The 21,450-nt window shown below is 40.0% G+C and overlaps 1 protein-coding gene across 1 annotated transcript in view; it reads left to right on the top strand.

Moving 5' to 3' along the window:
- Positions 1 to 14,185: 14,185 nt before the first annotated feature.
- Positions 14,186 to 21,450, top strand: part of LOC148010054 (Zinc finger, C3HC4 type (RING finger) family protein) — a 204,293-nt gene continuing 197,028 nt past the window's right edge. The window contains exon 1 of the mRNA XM_087672510.1: positions 14,186 to 14,752. Within this exon, the coding sequence (XP_087528636.1) occupies positions 14,424 to 14,752 (329 nt within the window). The 5' untranslated portion in view covers positions 14,186 to 14,423. The remainder of the gene's footprint in view (positions 14,753 to 21,450) is intronic.

Here is a 21,450-nt window from a genome sequence, read left to right on the forward strand (position 1 = left end):
ATTTTGAATTTCTTTCTGTTCAATTTGGTTATGCCTATTTGGTGCTTTACATGGTGGTTGTGTACCAGGAATTAAATCTATTTTGTGATCTTCAGGACGTGAAGGTGATAGTCCAAGTGGTAAATCATCAGCAAAACAATCTTTAAATTAAGCAAGAAATTGTGTATGCCTAGGATGCATATGTTTTTCTTTAGCTTCAAGTTCATTCACCCAAATCAAATAAGATTTATTACTTTTACGTAATGCACATTTAGCTTGAGTATGAGTAAGCAGTGGAAAATTATTAGATGCGTGCATACCATGCAATGTAATTTGTTTTCCTTGAAAATAAATTTTAATTGAATGCGTAGAATAATCCATGTCAGGATTATACTGATGACGCCAAGGCATACCTAAGATAATGTCACTAGACTACAAAGGTACAACTAGAAAATTTCTATGTTCAGTGTATTCACCAATTTTAATTTCTAAGTTATGCACCTCTTGTGTTCCATTATATCTTGTGCCTAGAAATGCTGCTTTAATGTGATAATGTGTAGAAACAGTTTTTCAATTCTTTCACTAACTTTGCAGAAATAAAATCATGTGTGATACCATCATCATGCAAAATAATCTTTTCTTTAGCATGCACAAAACATTTCATTGTCAACAAAGAATGTAGAGTTGGCATACCTGGCAAAGTATCCAAAGGAGTGGCAATGTCGTCATCATCTTCTGTAAAGTCAGGCATTTCCTCACGTTCTTCTTCTTCCATTGCTCCAAGATAATTGATATGGACAGGTGGCTTTTTCGATTGGCAATTGGCTGCTAGATGTCCAAGTTGATGGCATTTGTAACAAACTATGGGTTTGGCTTTAGATACATTGTTGGCAATGGCAGGAAGTCTAGGAATATTGGGATTTGGCTGTTAGAATAGCTTAGGGTTTGGATTGGTGTTTGATGGCAAAGCAGGTGGTCGTGTCCAAGACTTACGGAATGAAGATGGAAGAAAACAACTTTGATTGAATCTTCTAAAATTTGAATTGAATTGCTTGGAACCATAGTTACCATTAGCTTAAAATTGTTGTGAACGCTTGTCTCTTCCGCGAATCTTGTCTTCAGTGTCATGAGCCAAAGAAATTGCATCTTCAAGGGTTGTTGGCTTGAACATATTGACTTCAGCATAGTAATGTCCAAGTAATCCAGACATAAACTTGTGTTTGTGAGTTGCTTCAGATACATCTTCGAGCATTCGGAGTTGCAGTAGGGCATTCCAAAAACGTTCAGTATATTGGGAAATAGGTTCACGTTCTCTTTGCTGAAGAAGATCCCATTGCTTTATGGCTTTTTCATGGAATTGAGGAGGAAGGAAATTCTGCAAAAACTTCTTTTGGAAACTCTCCCAGGTAGTGGGACAATCAATGCTCTTGCGAACCACAGTCCACCATAGAGATGCTCGATCGACTAAATGATTAGTGACACATTTAATTTTGTCTTTTTCAGCATATGTCTCTTCATGAAAGTAATCATCAAACTGATTGATAAATGCAAGTACAGTCTTTCCATCTCGAGATCCATTGGAAGTACAAAATTTGAAGTTTCTTTTACTTATCTTTGTTTCTTTGCGGATGGATTGAGCTTCGAGCGTCGCATCGATGGTTCGTTGGATAAGATCTTCGGGTTGCGGTCCATCTTTGTCGGTGGTAGATCGTTGTAGATTGGCCAATTGAGTTTGCAAAGCTTTTCGGGCTCTTCGTTCTTCATCTAGCTGCATCATAATCAAATCCAATTTTTGTTCCATCGTTGGTTCGGGAAGATCGCCTTCAGCCATTAAATCGTCCATGTTTTGTTCCGTCATCCTGTAAAATCCAAAAGACCTCACACTCTCAAAATCTGATCAGTGAGATGAGCGTAGCTCAAAGTCAGCTATACAAGGCTTATAGATTTTTGTTTGGCTTTTACGGTCTTTGTTTTTTTGCAATTGCGGGATTTGTTGTCTTTGTAGAAACTGCGTATGACCTTCTGCGTTTGCTAAAACTGGTTCAGCAAGTCTACATGTGTGAACAGAGTCTTCCAAGGAGCAATTTCATAATTCTATGCTTCTGCGTAGGAACAGCCTTTATGGGAATAGTTGGAGTTAGTCTGTGGTGACTTGATTAACCTTTGTGACTTGCAGAACTTGGAGTAGTAAGAGAACTTAGATGATTAAGCTTTGTAGACTTGAGAATTTGAAAGCTTATGTAATTAAGCTTTGTAGAGACTGGCTGTCGTGAATTTCGTTTTTAGGAGAGGGGCCGTTTTTTCGCCCCGCCGACTCTGAGAAGAAGATGTCGTTGCCGCCGATTTTGAAATTCTTCACTTAAGCTTTCTTATTAAGCTTGATAATAAGCTTTCTAACCTTTGAATTAAAGCTTTTAAGCTTTTTGAGATATGAAGCTTATATATTTGTCTGTGGAAAAAAAACGACTTGGAGAGGGAGATGTAGAAGTAGTCCTCCGCCTCCTCAGGCCGGTCCTTCGCGATCAGAGGCTACAGATAGAGGTTCTTGACCTCCAAGAATCCACTCGTATCGACCGTTCACGATGAAACTGACTGTAGAGCTCGATCATTCCAGGAGCTCTGCCTTCACGCAAGATGGTAAGTGATTGGAAGCTCTCTATCTCAGCTTCGCTCTGATACCACTAGTGCACAGATCAGATGTCGTAAGCGCGTGTAGTGAGCGTCAGAAGGTCCCCAAAAACAAAAGAACTCTACTTTTTGCACACAAATCAATGTAGAAAGCATGCACGACACGAACAAGAGACCAATTGGGTGCAATCTCCCCCCATGCCTTGTGTGAGCGCTCCACAAAGCATGTATTTTATGTATTAAACATCTTCAAGCTCAAGTAATAGCCCCAACTTACAAAATAGCACGCTTTTGGCTTTTGAGTTTGCTTTAGTGCCAAATAGAAATAAAGCTAATGGGCGGGCGCCCAAGAAGTCAAGCGTACCCAAATACAATGTCCAAATACAAATATCTAAATCATGCGCCCATGCACATACAATAATAATAATAAATATCAAGCGCCTTGATAAATACGCGCGACAAAATATAGGCGCCATGCCTAAGACACGCGCCCATCAAAATATAGATGATAACTCGAATATCCGCTATCCTCTAATGCTTTCCACTGCCACTGTTGCTATCTCTACACATCAACTGAAGCATTCACAATCATTAGTAAAATAATACAATTAAACTGATAAAAGTGAATACCTAGCAGTCTTCAACTAAATAAATCAATTGGTTAGAAATCAATCCTAACCTTAATTTATCACGAGTGCGCACTTTAAACTCATAAACGTTTATTAATTTAAATATGTATTTTGCGAAATCACCCGCTATGGAATCACCCATGTACACACTAAATTAACAAAATGCCCGAAAAGAATAGGCGTCCCCATCGACTTCTTGCACAAAGAATCCACTTTGTGTATGAACCCCGATAATAAAAGTTTACGGAATCCACTGTAAAACCTCACGGAATCCACAGTGGCACGAAATCCACCGTGTAATATGCCTCCTGGCATCACTTTCTCCTTCGCCTATGACTTTTCTTTACAATTAAGACTGCATCTAAGTTATTGGGTCCAAGTAGTGATATACTAGTCTACTTTATCTACGTACACAGGTCATGATATGCAGTAGGATGGGTGTATACTCTCCATTAAATGTCTCAACTCTAAACAACCCTAGTCATACAAATGGCTCATTTTCCGCACTAGAGGGCGGTTTTGGTCTCGGGCATTCGGCAAATAAGTGAGTAATTCCACACTTTAGGCATCTAAGATCGGCCTTTTCTCGATTAGCTTGCTCCCGTTCGGGGCAGCATGAGGAGATATGTCTTGGGTGTCCACAAGTCCAACACGAGATTAGCTTGCTCCCATTCGAGGTAGCATGAGGAGATATGACTTGGGTGTCCACAAGTCCAACATGAGATTGGTTCTTGGGTCTACCCTCCAAAGCCTTTGCCTCTACCTCTACCTAACACCATCTCTGGTATAGGTCAATAATCCATAAGGATTGCATTGCCCTCCTCATCATACGACATGTAAGGGTGCACATAAGGCTCTTTGTCATTTGGCTCCTCCACATAGTGGACTGGAGCATCGCTCGGTGGATGGGTCACATAGGGTCCAAGTGGTTTAGGTATGCCTGTGGGGTTTATATCCATCCTAGGAATGGCTGGTTTAGCGTCATTAGGTGCTGGGAGAGCCAATGGGGCCCCCCTCCAAAAAAGGTTTTTGTGGCCTATTTGCTAGGTAAGGCTGTTTGTATGGTTGCGAATATGGAAGTCTCCTCAGTAGCCTACAATGCAAGGTATTGTCCCGGTATTGTGACCGAATCTACCGCAATTGGCGCAAGGTTGGGACCTCGAGTCCTGACACTCGACTAGTAGGTGGTTTCCACCACAATACATGCATTGGACGTGAGGGTGGGTTGGTCGTCTCATCATTTCTTGTAATTTGGCTAGCTCCATCTTCATCTATGCTAGCTCCTAACTCGCATCCATGCCCTTTCCTTTATCTTGAGTACTTGGGCCTAATCTTTCACTTGACGTTGAAACTCTCTCAAAGTTTCTAGCATTTGTCTCCTCTCAGATTGAGCTCTTGGAGCTTCTCTATTCAAGCTAGTCGTCCACTCTAATTGCCTCGTCAAAGACCCTAGCTAGCGCATCTCCCTGCAAACTTGAATTGCCTGCTAAGGCCTTGTAGATTTCCTCACTGCGTATCCCATTGATGAACACTGTGGAGACCGCTCTTTTGATGGGTCGCTCACCAGTTGGGATCCTCTTGAAGAGACTCCGCATGTGGGTGATGTAGTCTCTTATGTCCTCCTTGTCTTTCTACTTGGCGTTCATCAACCACACTAGAAGGTTATTGGAGTACCCATGCTCAAAGAATCTCTTGATGAAAAGACTCTTGAGGTTGTTAAAGTTTGTTCGCTTGGCAGTATCCAAACTCGTGTACCAGGTCCTACCCTTATCTCCTAAGCATAGACCGAAAGCTTGTGAGTGCAGAGTAAGATCGGTGAGGCTATTGGCCTCGCAAACCTACTCGAACTGCTCTATGAAACTATATGGGTCATTGTTTGGCTCATACTTGTCTAATTGCTTAGCCACGACATGGATTCTTGATTGGCTCTTAGAGCCCTGGTTAACTCCTAATCTTGCAAGCAACGAGGTTGCCATTGCAGCGGCGCTCTACTCTGTTGACAACTTGTCTAGCACTCGCTTCATAAGAATCTTGTCGCTCAATGCGAGATCGCCTTCTAGAGCTCTTTCTCTCTATGCATCAAGGCATGTCCTATTTCTGCTTGCTAGGGCTAGCACTCGCTGAATCTCGCACATTTCTATGCTCTATCACAAGCTTCTAGCTTGTTGTTCCTGATTGTAGGTCAGTATGCCCTGCAAAGCTTCTTGCGCTAGTCTCCTCTCCTCTTCGAGGTCCGCTATGATATCCTTAGACATCTTGTCGTGGTGGTCTATTCGGGTTTGTAGATCGTAATTGGCAACTAGCCATGTTGGATTTTTGTTGACAAGAAACCGCTGAGTTCAAGCTTTTCATCGCATCTACGGTTAGTACTTGACTCTACCATGTTCGCGGTCTCGTGCTCCACCAGGTTGTCGATGAGATTGAGCAAGTCGGATAGATCCACTCCTCCAATGGTGTCGGTCCTTGCAGCATCTGACTCCTAGGTCGCATCTGCACTTGGTCTTATACTTGGGATTCTCAATCATTCAACTATGTTTTAGGGTCTTCTCCTACTAGTGGGTTCGTTTCGTTTGTTAGGTTTGAGTGAGTTCCTTATTATTTACAAACAGTCCTCAATTAAGCTCACTTGGTGTGTGTGTGCTTGCTCTCTTCCGTGCACCATGCGAAATCAGACTTTCAGTTTTTTTTAAGTACACTTCAAGTGTTGAAAAACAATGTGGGTGCAAATACAAGATGATGATTGTAGCTCTCGCACTCTTGTTTATGTACTTGGCCTAATGGGGCTCTAGGCTCAATTCCTAGCCGTTTCCTTTGGTCTCTAGGGTTTGTGCTACATTGTTCAGGTTGCTCATGGTTAAATGGGGTCTCTTAGTTAGCCTACGACTCTAATCGTGTCAAATATGTTGATATGAGTGTCAGCACTGTGCCTGGCCATTTGACTACGATTTTTAGGGTTAGATTTTCCTGTAAGACTTGCGCTCAATTCTCATGTTGCGGGTTGCACTCTTTGTAGTCCTGAATGCACTAAATTTGTCAATTTTGATGTGTCAGAATCTAGTCTGATTCTACAATGTCCAATTTGACATGTGTCCGATTCTAAAAGGTCTGATTATGGGTTTTCCACTTCTAGAAATCAGACAGGGCGTGTCCGATCGGACAGGTTAAGTAGGTCCGATTTGAGCGTGTCCAATTTCCAAAGTCAAGAAGGATGGTCCAAGAGTCTGATTTTCAAACTTAAATAAGGTCAAGTCCGAGCGTCTGATCCTCAAGTTTGAATGCATGATAGTGGTTAGATCATTGGGGTGTCCGATTTTGGTTGGTTTGATCAGCCGATTGGATGGTCCGAGTCTAAGTGGTTTGCTGATTTCGATTGGTCCCCGTCTGATTCTGGGAATCGAACGCCTGGGGATCACGTTCGATTCTGTTGGCACATAAACCATGGGAATGAAAATCGCTTCGTGTCATTGATTTTTTGCCATGCCTACAAGCAAAATTCATCATGATCAAAGCTTAGATACACAAAAAGGTTTCTACACACTTGATCCAAGTGATAAACTCCTATGGCCTTTGATCGATCCACTGGAAACACCAAGTCTTGCACAAGTTCTCAAACTCTCATTCTCTCTCTCTCTTGCAAAACCTGAAAATGAGGTCTCCCCTTGCCTCCTAGGGTCTTAAAACCTTGCTGGACTCAACCTTCACCTACCCGATCACTCTCCGTGTGATTCTAATACCTCCAGACACTCTTTTTTCCCATTCTTCTTCTTGTTTGTGCCCTGTTTGGGCCTATTCAACAATAGAAACCCTAAAGCTTTTTCCTTCAATTTCTTCGTCCTAACCTACTCTAAATGCAACAAAAATCAAAAACAGAAAATTGAAATGCTTCCTCCTACTTGCCTAGTCATCAAAAACCAAAATACTTACTTGTTACCAAGATTAAAAACCCAAAACTTCCTACCTATCTCAAGCTCTGGTTTGGGGATGAAACCCTTACTTCGTTGCTCGATTTGAGGCGTGCAATTGCTCAAGCTTGAATCTGTTGTCCCGACAAATGGAACCAAAATGTAGAGGCGAATGAGCTCATACTGACCCGCCAAGACCCACAGACAGCTTATTCTTTTAAGCGTTTCAAGCGAACACCTATGACTATTTCTCACCTAGTCGATGCACCTTCGATCCTACCAAAGTGTAGTGAGCTTACATTGATGCCCAAATGAGTTGCCTCCTCCCTCAAGTACACTAGTAGCTCCATGATTCGTGATGCAAGCTCAAGCAACGTCAAGCCTCCACCGTTAAGCTCCATCCTCTATAGCCGTGCACAAGAGAAGAGAAGAGAAGAGAAGAGAAGAAGAGAGGAGATGATGGAGAGCTTCTTCTCCTTGATCCCTCACCCTCACACACTCACACCCTCACACCCTCACACTCTCACACTCCCTCTCTCAAGCATACACAAGCAAGCAAGAAGGAGAGAAGAAGAGAAGAATATGAGTTCACTTTGCCACACACCAAAGAATGAGCTCTCCGTTCACTTTTAAACTTTATATACAAAACCCTAAATCCCTTTTGGGCTGTCACCCCCTTATCCCCCTTTTTCACATGGACAGCCGTGGCCTAGGCCCTCTTCCCCATTGTCCTCCTATCTTCCTAGCTTCCTTTCTACCACCCATATACCTTTACAATTTGCAAAAGAGGGAGCCTGGCACTCTTATACGAAATTTTTTAGGGGCACCTTGTATTTAAGAATGTGCTTCTACCTTTGACTTAGCTTTTGAGGCCGCCCTTGCACTTTTAACCGTTTCCCTTCCTGCTTCTTCGATTGTGTCTGATTTTCTTCTAGGCCACCTCTTTTAGGTCTTGACTTGTGCTTTTTCACTTTCATCGCTTTCTTCTTGTGCTGAGGTTAATACTTCTCGCTCCAACCACAAATTCCTATCAATAATGCTTTTATATTCATTGACATGAAGATATGGTTAATATGGAGTTAATGGGATGAGAGAGAGAGAGAGAGAGAGAGAGAGAGAGAGAGAGAGAGAGAGAGAGAGAGAGAGAGAGAGAGAGAGAGAGAGAGAGAGAGAGAGAGAGAGAGAGAGATGCACACAAGAAGTTTTCGCATATTCTCAATTACCCTTGTTTTTCTTTATCTTTACTTTTATATGAATGTACAATGTGTACATTAACTAGGAGCACTTGCTTGGCCTTTGGGCATTGGCCTTTACCCCAAGAGGAGTGTTGGTCTTGAGACCCATCTCACAATCAAATACCACTAATCACCCATCACCATGCATGGGTTACTTATGCACAAGCCTAAGGAAAAGCACAAAATTTTCACTATGGATACATCTTGGAGGACTTAAGGAAGCATCAACAATGATAACCCATGCTACTTTCCCTCTTCAATAGCTCCACTTCTTAACCATTACCTCTCTATCAATCAAGTCTCAGGCATTATTCGTCTTTGGTGCTTTGCTAAGCATGATACTCTATACAGACATGCCATAGAAAAATCAATGGAGTCAATGGAGTGCGAGTAGTCCAAAAGAAACAAACCTAAGTAAACAGAGCAAATTAAAAGTCTAACGACATGTCTAAATATTTTGTAATAAAATTTTGAGAGTTTAAACCTTATCATAGTCACTAGAAATTTGCAGGCAAGACATGTCAATTACATTTAATCATATCTTGCTAGTTTATTTTTTGTAAATAATGAGAGCTAGACTCATTCCCATGCAAATTATAATATCTTCCAAAGTCACATATTAATTACATTTTATTCATGTATGCACAAAAAACTACAAAGCAATGTAAGTCTATGGGAAAGCTAGTTAGTCATGTAAAAGTCTATGCCAGAACACTAATCTATCATGTGAAACCACAAGGGCCAACTAGCATGTAATGGACTAGATGACTAGACTTGAGAGAGGATAAGGGTTGAGACCACTTGCTCATAAATTCCTACATACATAATGTCCAAAATGAATAGAAATTCTCATTCTTATATGTGCAAACTTGTGGGCTCTTGCTTACATCTTCTTCCTTCTTGGTTCCACCATGCTAATGCTTGAGAGAGTTAGAGACAAAGAATTGTGTGAGAGAGAACAAGGGACTAGGAAGGATGAATTCTCTACTACGTTCTTACTTCTTTCTTTCTTTCTTTTTCTATTCAACCATCACCATGTGAGACACTTGAGACATCCATACTTCTCCTTGAGAGAAAGAGCGTGAGAGTGAGTTCGCTTGAAGCTAGAGCACAAGTTGCCTCTATGAGAGGTAGCTTGATCCATAGAGCAAGTAGAAGGTCTTGAAAAAAAAAAGAACTTCATTTATATCCCACTATTGAGAGTACAACGCAACAAATAAACATGCGTACTCATGCACACACGCATACACACTCTCTCTCATATGTCAATTGTCCTACATATATCTATGGCTAATGGCCTATAATAAGACTCTACAACAAAAGTAAATAAGGGTAAATATAATAACCAAAAAAAGAAGGAAAATGTATTTGACAATTCATTCATATTCTCCTTTGAGCTTGTAACCCTTGGCTTTTGACTATTTGTGCTTTCTCCCCTTTGAGTATGCACCCTTGCTTCTATAGAAAAGTAATCTTAATAAGAAGATAAAGAATACCATCAAATATTCATGTTTTCTCTCCATTGAGCTTCGTTCAATGATGGTGATTATCAAACCATTGCCCTTTATGCATACATTATTTTTAATGATGATGTTGACATAAATTATATTGATAGTTGCCTTTATTGAAAGCTGATACTATATTTTCACTACCCCTCTCATTACTTCTAGTTAGCTTCGAATAGAAGAATTAAGATTCATCTCCTAAAATTAGTATCATGCATGCATGCGTATGCGCGCGCGCACACACACACACAATGAGAGAGAGAGAGAGAGAGAGAGAGAGAGAGAGAGAGAGAGAGAGAGAGAGAGAGAGAGAGAGAGAGAGAGAGAGAGAGAGAGAGAGAGAGAGAGAGAGAGAGAGAGAGAGAGAGAGAGAGAGAGAGGACTAGCATCTCTCATGGTAGCACGATTATTCACGCTTCTTGGTGGCATGCACTTAATTCAATGAGGCCTATTAAAGTCTCCCAGCCTTTTCTCCTTTCTCATTCAATTGCATCTTGGCAAGAGATGTTACGTTTTGCAGTTTGGCGCCCTCCTAATTTTTGTAAGGAGGAGAATTTGCTGTAAGGAGAAGTACTAGCTACCTCCAGGTTGTTGGATTGGACTGATAAAGATTTGCAGTGAGACAAGTTTAATCAAATGGCTCGTTTGGGGTTGCATACAGTCCATGATGGTGTCATTCTTGGGCAGCCCCATCTTTATTCTTTTCGGCGTATTCGTCAGCACTTTCAAGTGCCTCGAGGATATCATGACATTTGGTCATCCATACAAGACATGCTTTTGAGGTTCTCTCCTTTGCTTGTGTTATAGCCATCATCTCCCTGACGAGATTTGATGTTCATGCTTCCTGATGATTTCAAGAAATGGTAAGCTAATCAGATATATCATCAGATGGTGGAGGCCAAGAGATGGGTTACTCGAAAGGCTAAGAAATTATGGCATATTTGGGGTAGCAAAAAGAAGTGGCAGAAAAGATTTATCCAACTTTGGAAGTCTAAGGTTCCTTAACAGGGTAAGGTGTTCATGGGGGGGTTGCTTATTGAGGGGTCTTCCAATTGGGGATGTGTTGTGTGCTCGGCAAGATCTCTGTTGGTTGTTGTGTATTTTGCACTACATGTGATGAGACATTGCTTCATCTCTTTGTCTCTTGCCGTGTTGCTCAACAGATTTGGATTTTTGTTTCCCGTGTGTAGTCCTCGATGACTCAACACCAGATATTAGCTCATTCCTGGATTATGGAAAAGATAATCTCTATGTCTACTTTGCATTCAGATTATTCCTACTCTTCCATTTTCTTGGATGGACATCCCTGTGGCATATTTGGCGTATTCAAAATGCCTTTATTTTTTATTCAGCCTTGAGCATCCATGGTCATGTGACCCGTGTTTGTGGTTTAGTGTTATGGAAGATATCCTCTATGCTGTCGACTGGTCCGGTTCTTCCCGACATTGCTGCTCCTTGGATGGATATTGTTTGCTCCACACTAGTTGTCCTTTCTTGTGTGATAATTGTGTGTTAGAGTCTTGGTAGACTTTCATTTGTGTATGTTTCTTCTTAGCTAACCTGATGGTAAATATTTACTACTTAATTCAATTATCTTCACAGAGAGAGAGAGAGAGAGAGAGAGAGAGAGAGAGAGAGAGAGAGAGAGAGAGAGAGAGAGAGAGAGAGAGAGAGAGAGAGAGAGAGAGGCAACTTCATAGATATTTTTCCTATTTCTATAGAGAAGATTTTCTCCTTGGTTTGGAGGCAATCCCAAAATAACAAAAAGAAAATCATTATATTCTTTTAAATAAAGAACAATTGTAAATCAAACAAGTTCTATATAAAATAAGATCGATAGTTTTTACTCTTTTGAAACAATTAGATTGTCTTGTTCTTATATACATGTAGTTTGGGTCATATTGTGTGTTTTGTATTCATTCTTTCCAAATTTGCCAACTTAAATAATTTCTTTTATGAGTTTGTATATATTTAAATTGTGAGATGCAAGGTTTCACAAAACCTTTCTACACAAGCTCTTACCAAATTAGTTTGTCTTCCTTACATCCATACATAAAAACATCTATATACACTCACACATACATGTGTAAGCTACAAGCCCATGACACTTATTGATTGTCCATGACAACTTTTTTTGATGTAAAGAAAATTCTATTAATAGCACCTCAAAGAAAAAATCCACCTAAGGTAAAAATACATAGTGCAAAGAAGGCATTGCCAAGAGAAACTAAGCACAAAAGGCCCTGTTAATAACAACTAACTACTAACCATCCATTGCCTTTGTTATATCTTTTTTGATACTGATACTATGTCCACATTAGAGCAAAATCAAAACATTCACCTTTTCTATCTTCCAAAGTGTGCATCACATTTGGAACATATGCTCATCATTTACAGTGTTAATGCATACACATCAAACTTATAAGATAAATGTCATTGGCTTGGCCATACTACACATTGCTTAGTACACTTCTTAGAGAGTCTTAACATACATACTCCTTTTGAACTTCTCTAATCAAATATTTCACTTTGGCTACAAACTCTTTGTGTTTACTTTGGTTAGGTTTAGTTTGCAACTACATCCCAAAATATTATTTGTTGCTTAAAATATACATTATGTTCTAAATGCACTGAAGGTGATTATATGCTACTCAAGATTTGTAGTAGGTTTTAAGAGTTCTTTAGACCTGTTAAAGCTCTACTATTGCTTCATGTTAAAGCCTTGGTGTTGATTTGTTAGTATTTTTCAAATTCAGTTTTGTTGACAATTAGATTAGCCCCCACCTTAAGTGAGTATTTGATCCGTTCAACGTGTCAATCAATAAGAGTAGTTGGACTCATCCAAGTCTTCAAAATCAATGGGTTCATTCCATGTGAACTTTGATTGACACATGGATTCATTTTGAGAGGGTATTTGTTTTACTCATTTGAGTAGCTTGTAACATAGCAAGATGCTACTTGCTATGCTATCATTGACATTCCTATTATCAACTCTCTCTCATCTCTTTGGCTCTCTCTCCTTTACCATGCACAATCATGGTGGGTTATGATTTGCACATGGACTAAGATTGTTTTTTAGGGCAAAAATCTTCAGGTAGGGACGGAATGTAAGAGAGGGGGATTTAATAATGGGGAAACACTAGCTACACTGGCTAGTATATAAGGTGTTAGGGACTTGATTTTTGGACCATTAGATTATAATACAAGTCTCCTTTCATCTTCATCTCCTTCTCAAAGCTCTCATGGCTTCTTTCTCTCTCTTTCTATTTAAAGATTCTAAAAGTGCAAATACATAGATGTATGCCTATATGCATTTTTTTCCGAATTGATTTTTATAGGTAACTTTAATTATGAGCTTGAAATTTGTTTTTCTACTAAACTTTTAACTTTGATTAATAGCCTTTTATTGAAGGTATCCAAAATTTCTATTTAGCTTTCTTAATACTGTAGTCCTAAGCTACTTCTAAGTTAAGTAAACTAGATTCATTTTTTCTTCAATTATTATATGTTGATCTAATAATTAAGACTCTACTATTGGGGCTAGGTCTCACCCCAAGATGAGTGGGATAAAGACCACAAATTGGCTCCACTAAACAACGAGGTTGCACCACATATCAAAGAAGAGAAGGAAAGAAACGATAACCATAATGATGCCACTAGATGACCGTGGAGCGTATTGACAAAATGTGCTCCACAATGGACTGTGGTATCATGGCAAGGTTCGAGCAAGAGAGCCGGTGATGAGCAATGGATCCAAACAAGGTTATAGATGAGATGGAGTATTTTGAGAACTCGCAAAGTATTGTTACGGTGGATTACTGTAGCTTCTCCATGATACTATTCGATGTGCAGTGGTTCAAAGTGGTACTTAAAGGAGCTGGAGTAACGATGAGGTCCATCTTGATTTCTCAAAATAGATTCCAAAAAAAAAAAGGACGGATTTGCGCGACACCTTTGTGTTGCGGGCCCATTGTGAAAATGTGTACAAGCTAGACGGTAGCCAATTCGAGAGCTGGGACAAGCTTCACTTGGTTAGCGCCTTGTTAGCAACTTGTTCTGCCCTGTTGCAAGCAAGGTGAGCCAGGGGTGAAGGTATCTCCATGCACCTTGTAGTTCCTTAGTGCGGCCTAGGGGTAGCAAGGTGAGTAGGGTTAGATTCCCCACACGTTAACCTTGGTGCGGAATTGGCCCGTGTGTGGGTAAGCCCTTGTGATTACATCACCTTGTTAAAGCTTGCCATTGTGATGCTTTGCGCAACACTCGATTTGATGAGAGTAGTTAATTGTGTCCGAAGGAGCTGGTGTGATGAGAGTAGCTAATTGTCCGAAGGAGCTGGCGTGGTCAATCAAGATACTCTCTCTCTCTCTCGTCTCCGGGTACGCGAGGCGGCGTAACGCAAAAAAAAGTAAAGGGGAGAGAGCAAGTCGACACAAGGAATAGCGGCACCAGAAGGCGCATCGTGGCTGCAGAAGAGCAAGACGAAGAGGAATAGCGCGCGCATCAACAATAACATCATCATCGTTCTGGCTCCCCGCCGATCGAATCATGGCCGCGGTCATTGGAGAAGATTTTGGACAGAGAGTGGATCTCACGGGCCGCATCAGGGAGATCCTCGCAAACTACCCGGAAGGCACCACCGTCCTCAAGGAGCTCATCCAGAATGCTGATGATGCCGGCGCCACCGAGGTCTGCTTCTGCCTCGACCGCAGGCAGCATGGCACAGAGTCCCTGCTGTATCAGGAATTGGCTGCCTGGCAAGGGCCTGCCCTCCTTGCCCTGAACAATGCACAGTTCTCAGACCGTGACTTCGAGAGTATTTCCAAGCTTGGTGGCAGTCAGAAGCAGAGTGAACCTTGGAAAACCGGGCGCTTTGGGTATGTCATGAATGTAACAAGAAGAATGATGAAAACTCCAACTTAATGAAAGAAAAAGTATGTCTTGGACCTCGATTGGTAATTAAGCTTCTATCACGAATGGAAACTGAGATGATATGGAAGGCAACTGGTCTCCTCAATGTACAACTTAAAAGAGATAAGACATTGCAAATCTGGAAACAATCCTCCTAATTTTATTCTACATCATCAATAACGACGTATAAGGCTAAAAGATTGCCAACAATGAACCTATGCTGCAATCCAGACCATATACAATCCTGCACACTCTCATGCTTTGTATCCACAAAGTATGCTTGCTGCTTAGTCTTGGTTAATCATTCTGGAACCTTTGCTATTTGGAAATGTAGCTACGAAATCCATAGAATTCTTCTCCCAAGGCAAGTCTGTAATTTTGTCACTACTTTCTGATTCTTGATGTGCAGTCAACAGCTAGAGAAAGCTTTGATTTTGAGGTCTAGTATGCTAGGCATCTCCTCTTTCACTGATGAGTGTTTTGTTTTGTTTGAGGGTAAAACAAATGTTGGGATTGCTAGAATGAGGTGGAGCAACAAAAGTAAAAAAGATGGAGCCATTGTATATTTGTGTCAATCTTTACGGCAAACTACATAGCGTATTCTAAGCTGAAAGTTGGCAAGAGGTTCTAAAGCACCTTGAATGAAGGAGCTAGAGAGCAGTAAATGGAATGGAGCCTGGACCTTGGTAGAGTATCTAGGCCATAAGAAGGTTACTGTGACCAAATAGATCTTTTGCACTAACCTCAAAGCTGATAGAACTTTGGATAAATACAAGCCTTGCCTTGTAGTGCAAGGGTTTCGATAAAAAGAGGGCATATATTACGAAGAAACCTTTGCATTGACTATGCCACTTAATATCTTTTCAATTGCTCCTCGCATCGCTTTGTCGCCATAGATGGCTGATCCAATCAAATGGATGTTAAAAGTGCCTTTCTAAATGGATATTTGGATGAGGAGGTCTATGTGGACTAGTTGCTTGGATTCACTCTTTCAAGCCTTGAGATAAAGTCTTTTGCTTGTGAGAAGCTCTGCTTGGACTCACGTAGCATTGCACTCTTGGTTCCATGGATTGGATGATTTCCTTCAATCCTACAACTTTCATAGAATGAATAATTTCCTTTTGTTTTACCTTCAAGATGTTTGATCTAGGCATCTTGACTTATTTTCAGGGCACGGAGTTGTACAACATGAGGATGATATTTTTATATCTTTGCAAAAGTATGTCTTTCTGTTGGGGGATCAGTGCTGTTCACACGAGAAACAACTAGTTGCCACACCTCTAGATTGTATTGTGAAGTTCACAAAGGATTCCCATACACAATCCTTTGATTGAGCATACCTGTTGATCAACAATGGGAAGTTGTTATGACTCATTTATATGTTAACTTGCTAGAATATTGTGTAGCAATAGAAGCAAAGAGACATTGTTGATAGAAATTGTAATGAACACAAAGAATAGAAAATAATACAAGAACTTAATGGGAATAGACTCAAGAAATGGAATCCATATACCAAGGCTCGAGAATAGTACAAAGGTATGAGAGTTGAGTATATAGCTTGTAGAGTGCAATAGACTCTCTCTCCAATGCTCCAATGGAAGTAATGTGCTAGAGTTAGACTACTAAATGACAATGGAGGAGAAATAACCTATAAATGACTAAAATAAATATACAAAATAACTAGTCGACTAGCAACAATAGGGGCCATAAATGCAGTTGTCTAGCCTAAAATGACTAGGTATGAAAATAAGATACACATTGATAGCAGGTCTTGATTCATAGAATATACACTATGGCACCTAGGATTTATACATTGCTAATACACTCTCTTAGATCACGGGTGATCAGTACAATAAAATATACAATGATAAAGAACTCGTCATAGGATAATACAATAAAATATACAATGGTAGAGAACTCATCATAGAACATATAATAATGATAATTAGATAAGACCATGGATACCTAAGTAGAGGATGATCAAGCCACCACCAAGTGCCTCAAAAAGACACTGATGTTGGTATCAATCCTATCAATCCTTGACCTCAGAAAGTAGTAACAACTAAATCTTGGTGCTTATTATGAATCAACTCTTGAAAACTAGATTATGACCATGGTTTTTTTGTCTTTGACTGGACTGTCAAAGTGTCTCCTCGTGTGACAACAACTATTTATTGTCAAACATCCTATCATGAACTTGAAAGGTTAGCTCTAGGATTTCAATTTGCCAAACTTAGTCAATATTGTGAAAAGTTGTAATTTGGATCCAAACCACACTTGCATGTGAATGAGGCTTGGAGGCCCCATCACCACCACCTATGAAGAAATACCCTAACACAAAAATATAAATGAAAGTGTATGACAAAGCATGAACTCAATAGAATATAGTTAGGGTTAGGGTAACTTAGAGACAATGAACATAGTGGAAATTTGAATGAATGAATGAATATTGAATATACAATGCCCATTAGTATGCAAACCTTGCAAGAAATAAAAACTATATTTGGAACTATTGTGTCTTGAGAATCGAGAGAGATAATGAGCGGGAGAGTGTTGTATTGTTGATGGATTCTGAAATGTAGTGAGGTAGCTTCCAAGGTGTTTGACAGTAGCAAACCCAGCAAGGGTGATACTGAATCAATATCGAATAGGTAGAGAAGAGAGAAAAGTGCAAACATGGTAGATTGATGATGATGTGGTAGGTTGATGGTTGCAAAAACGTAGGTATAGTAACGTGGCAAGTTGACGGCAATAAAAACACAGGTATGATGATGTGGCAGTCCACACAACAGTTATTGAATACAAATGCAGTAGTAGAACCGATTGCCATCTTTAGATGATGCAGCAGATGTGGTATATGTATCAAAATAGTGTAGATTTCGCAGTGGAGGCTGAAAACATGTATCGGATGGATATAGCCAATGTCGGGGAGCCTTGGCTGAGATGTCATTTGCAAACGTGGTGGGGTAGTGAAACTAGATTACTTGAAACTTGCAAAAATGAGATTGGACTTAATGGAGGGTAGCCTACCTATTTATAGAAAGTTTTGAGACCTTGTATCTTGCACCGTTTTAAAAATGCTATGCAACGGTGCTACTTGGACAATGCCCTTGTAGGGAAATTGTTCACTTACCCAAGCGCCCCTTTATAATCATGTTATCTTGATGATGTGGATGAGGATATAAAGTACAATATACATAATGTCGGAAAAAGAAATTGTAAATAATATCTTGTCACTACTAAGAGAAGAAAGCTGCCCTCTCTTAAATTGGAAGGAAAAGTTGGAGGGAATCACCCTCTCCTTGTCAAGCTGAAGTAGGGGAGAGTGTATCCAAGTTGATCTTGGGTAGTATATATTGCAACACTAGCTACGAATCACCTTAGTCAATATGTTTGCAAAATTGTTTGATGAAGGTATAAACTCTACGCGGATGGTGCCTAGCTCAATTTGCTCTTTGGTGAAGTGGAAGTAGACCCCTACATGTTGCATACGTGGTGTAATGATCGGATTGCCTTGAAGGGTAGTGGCACCCTAGTTTTTGTAGTAGAGAGTGGTGGGAGAGTCGCATGGAAACTACAGTGCTGCCAATAAGCTCTTGAAGTAGACAGCCTTCGTGGTACCATAAAAAAGAGCCCTATACTTAACCTTGGTTGTGGAAGCCGCTATTGTCTCTTGCTTACGCTGGCCTAAGAGATGGGTGCTATACCCAAGGTAAACAGGTAGTCGCCATGGGAATTCTAGGTGTTAGGATCTTGTGCCCAATCAGAGTTAGTGTACCCTGCAAAAATAAACTAGAACCATAAGTCAAATAATAAGAATATATATATTGTAAATATCTCAAAATACGGAGATATGCAATCCATTGTGCAATGAAATAATGACTAAGCAAACTAATGGAGCTAGCTAAATCTAGCCTAGTGTGAATTAACCAAATGAATTTTCCTACTAAAGATCTATAGATGTGTTCATCGAAGGGCTGACCTAGGGTATTCTTAGAAAAATGGACAATGAGATCAAGAGGTATGGCCACAATCATGTTTGATCCGTGCAATATTGGTCCACTAGTTGAAGAGCATACTTCTGCTATGACACAAAAATACTTTTCCCAGATTGAACTATCTCCATCTAAAACCAGCCTTCCTCCTCGGATAGGGTAGTACTAACCTGATTTGATAATATTTGCAACAAGCATGAAATTCACATAAACTAAAAATGTAGATGTTACCACTTAATCTTGGACAATGAAGAGCATGTTGGCTCCAAAATTGGTGCCTCTTGCGGTATATCTTTATCTTTTATTGCAAATGGATGGAGTATAACTAAGATTCTTTGATATCCTTTGCTAATCCAAGTGCCTCTTTCTATTAAAACTGACTAGTAAAAGCCTTCTAACTAATTTGCCTCTTGGTTTATAGTAGAGATTTTCTAATATGTTCACCTTTGATGACTCAAATGGATGGATTCTACTGAGATAACTTGAGAGATGGCTAGGAGATGAGAGAGAATGTTGTAGAGAGAAATTTTAGAGTTTCATCGCGAGAAATGCTGAAAAACTGCTGCTCCTTGCTTATACATCCATAAAAGGTGTTATCTATAGCTTAGGACTACCAGAAAGGTTGCTTTCCCCTCCTGTATGCTATTAGCTACACTTGAAAGACCTTGGGTTGCTGTCTTTTGTTTCTTGAGGGCATCAAACTTTGGTCACCTATTATAGGAATGGTCCTTGGTGGTTGCAAATCACGTTAGTAGCTTCTCTTGCTCTCTAACAGCTTTTTCTCTTACAAGGGTTAGAATCGATTTCCATTAGTCCCAAAAACGTTTTTTTCACTTGTGTGGGCAAGTTTTGCTAAGTGGCAGCCTTCTAATCGCATTTTCCAGTGTTATTCAACTTATTAAATTAATTTTCAAAATATTAATAATGAGTATTAAGTTAATAATTATTTTAGTACCCAAAAAAATAATTCCACTAGGTAATAATTGGCTAGGGAAATTTGTCTTCCAAGTATCCTTGAGCCATTATTAGCCCTTAGATTGGCTTTAATTAATTAATTAATGTCTAGTCTCTAATATCACCACTGACATTAGTGGCCAATAAATTGGTCTAGGTTAAAATTTGACATCTAGTACCACCTAGTACTTGTTAGACATAACTTATTACAATATTCGCCTTTGGCACCAACTGATATCTTGGGGTCCTAGGTCCCACATTGTGAAATAATTAACTTATACCTCACATGTGCAAGTCACATTTGCACATTTGTTCAACTTTTAATCAAATGCTAAGCCAATAAAATTTCACATCCTCATGATAGACCACTCCCTAATCCTTGCAATTGTCCTCGATTGTAGTGCAATGTGCCAAAGCATCTATTGCCACTACTGGAAATACATGTTGGCATCGTAGTCAAACAACATGTGCGCCTATTGCTTAACCATTAAACTCTGCATGCGAAATTCCGACCACTTATTATGATTACACACATGAATGATAACCATTGTTAGAACCATAAGAAATGCATCCACATGCCAAAATCCAATACTATTTTGACCACCAAGGCATTGTAATGCATAAATTGAGCATAAACAACACCTCATAGCAATGATATACCACATGATAGTCTTTTAAAGCATACATCAGTTGCAAACACACTTCTCTTGCATCACTTTCAACTGTACATTGCATGCCATCCATGTATCCCATACATGCTCCACAAATGCACATCACATCCAAATGTACATTCCATGTATTCAATACATATCAATAACCTTGCAAATGTATAGTTTTAGAGCCTAGGTACACACCATATATATTTGCACATCAACTCACAGTGACTAGTACATTGAATAGTAATCCCAATGGCTGAAATACTGTTAGCATACAATACCCTTGATGTAAACCAAGTACATCCGAGATCCACTACATAACCAAGCAATCTAACACTAGGGAAGTGGAGGTGGAACCTTCCGCTTGAGTATCAAGCAATACTCTGGACCTTCTACGCTCTCTTGACTTGAAAGAACTCAATCTAAAATTGGCGCTAATTGAAACACATTAAGGTAAATTGCATCATTGAGGATAATCTGCCAGGTCACCCTTCTCTGTCAAGTTGTATTCTTTCATAGGTGAAACAATGCTGAAACTTCACCAAGAAGCACATGGAAACTTTACCTCTAACTTTACTTGTCTCAAAACCTCCACTAGATTCTAGGCCTTTTTCCCTCTTAAGCATTGCGATGCTTTATACTTTCACATTGTTGCAATTATTGTGAGAGTGTGCAATAGAAGAGAAACACGGACACAGAGAGAAGTAGAGAGAGAGAATACTGTACTGATTGAAGAAGAATGTTGATACAATGATGGACTGATTAGTCCCTATAGACAGCCCAAAGTGTTATGAGGGGACCAGATTAGGCTGATGATAATGGCAGCACTAAGCATGGAGAGTCGGAGTATTGGAGTGTGCACCTGCAAAGGGGACTAGATTAGTCTGATGATAATGGCAGCACTAAGCATGGAGAGTTGGAGTATTGGAGTGTGCACCTGCAAAGGGAAGATTGAAGACTAAAGTGTGTGTGTGTCTACGGGAGGGAGGGGGCTAGCTATAAATAGCCATAAATGCCCAAATTTGGCCGACTTGCACTAGTAGGTGCCAAAAAAGCTGA

The sequence above is a fragment of the Lygodium microphyllum genome, chromosome 30, assembly GCF_053477565.2.
Source record: "Lygodium microphyllum isolate KBCC chromosome 30, Lygodium_microphyllum_v1.1.10, whole genome shotgun sequence".
Lineage (NCBI taxonomy): Eukaryota > Viridiplantae > Streptophyta > Polypodiopsida > Schizaeales > Lygodiaceae > Lygodium > Lygodium microphyllum.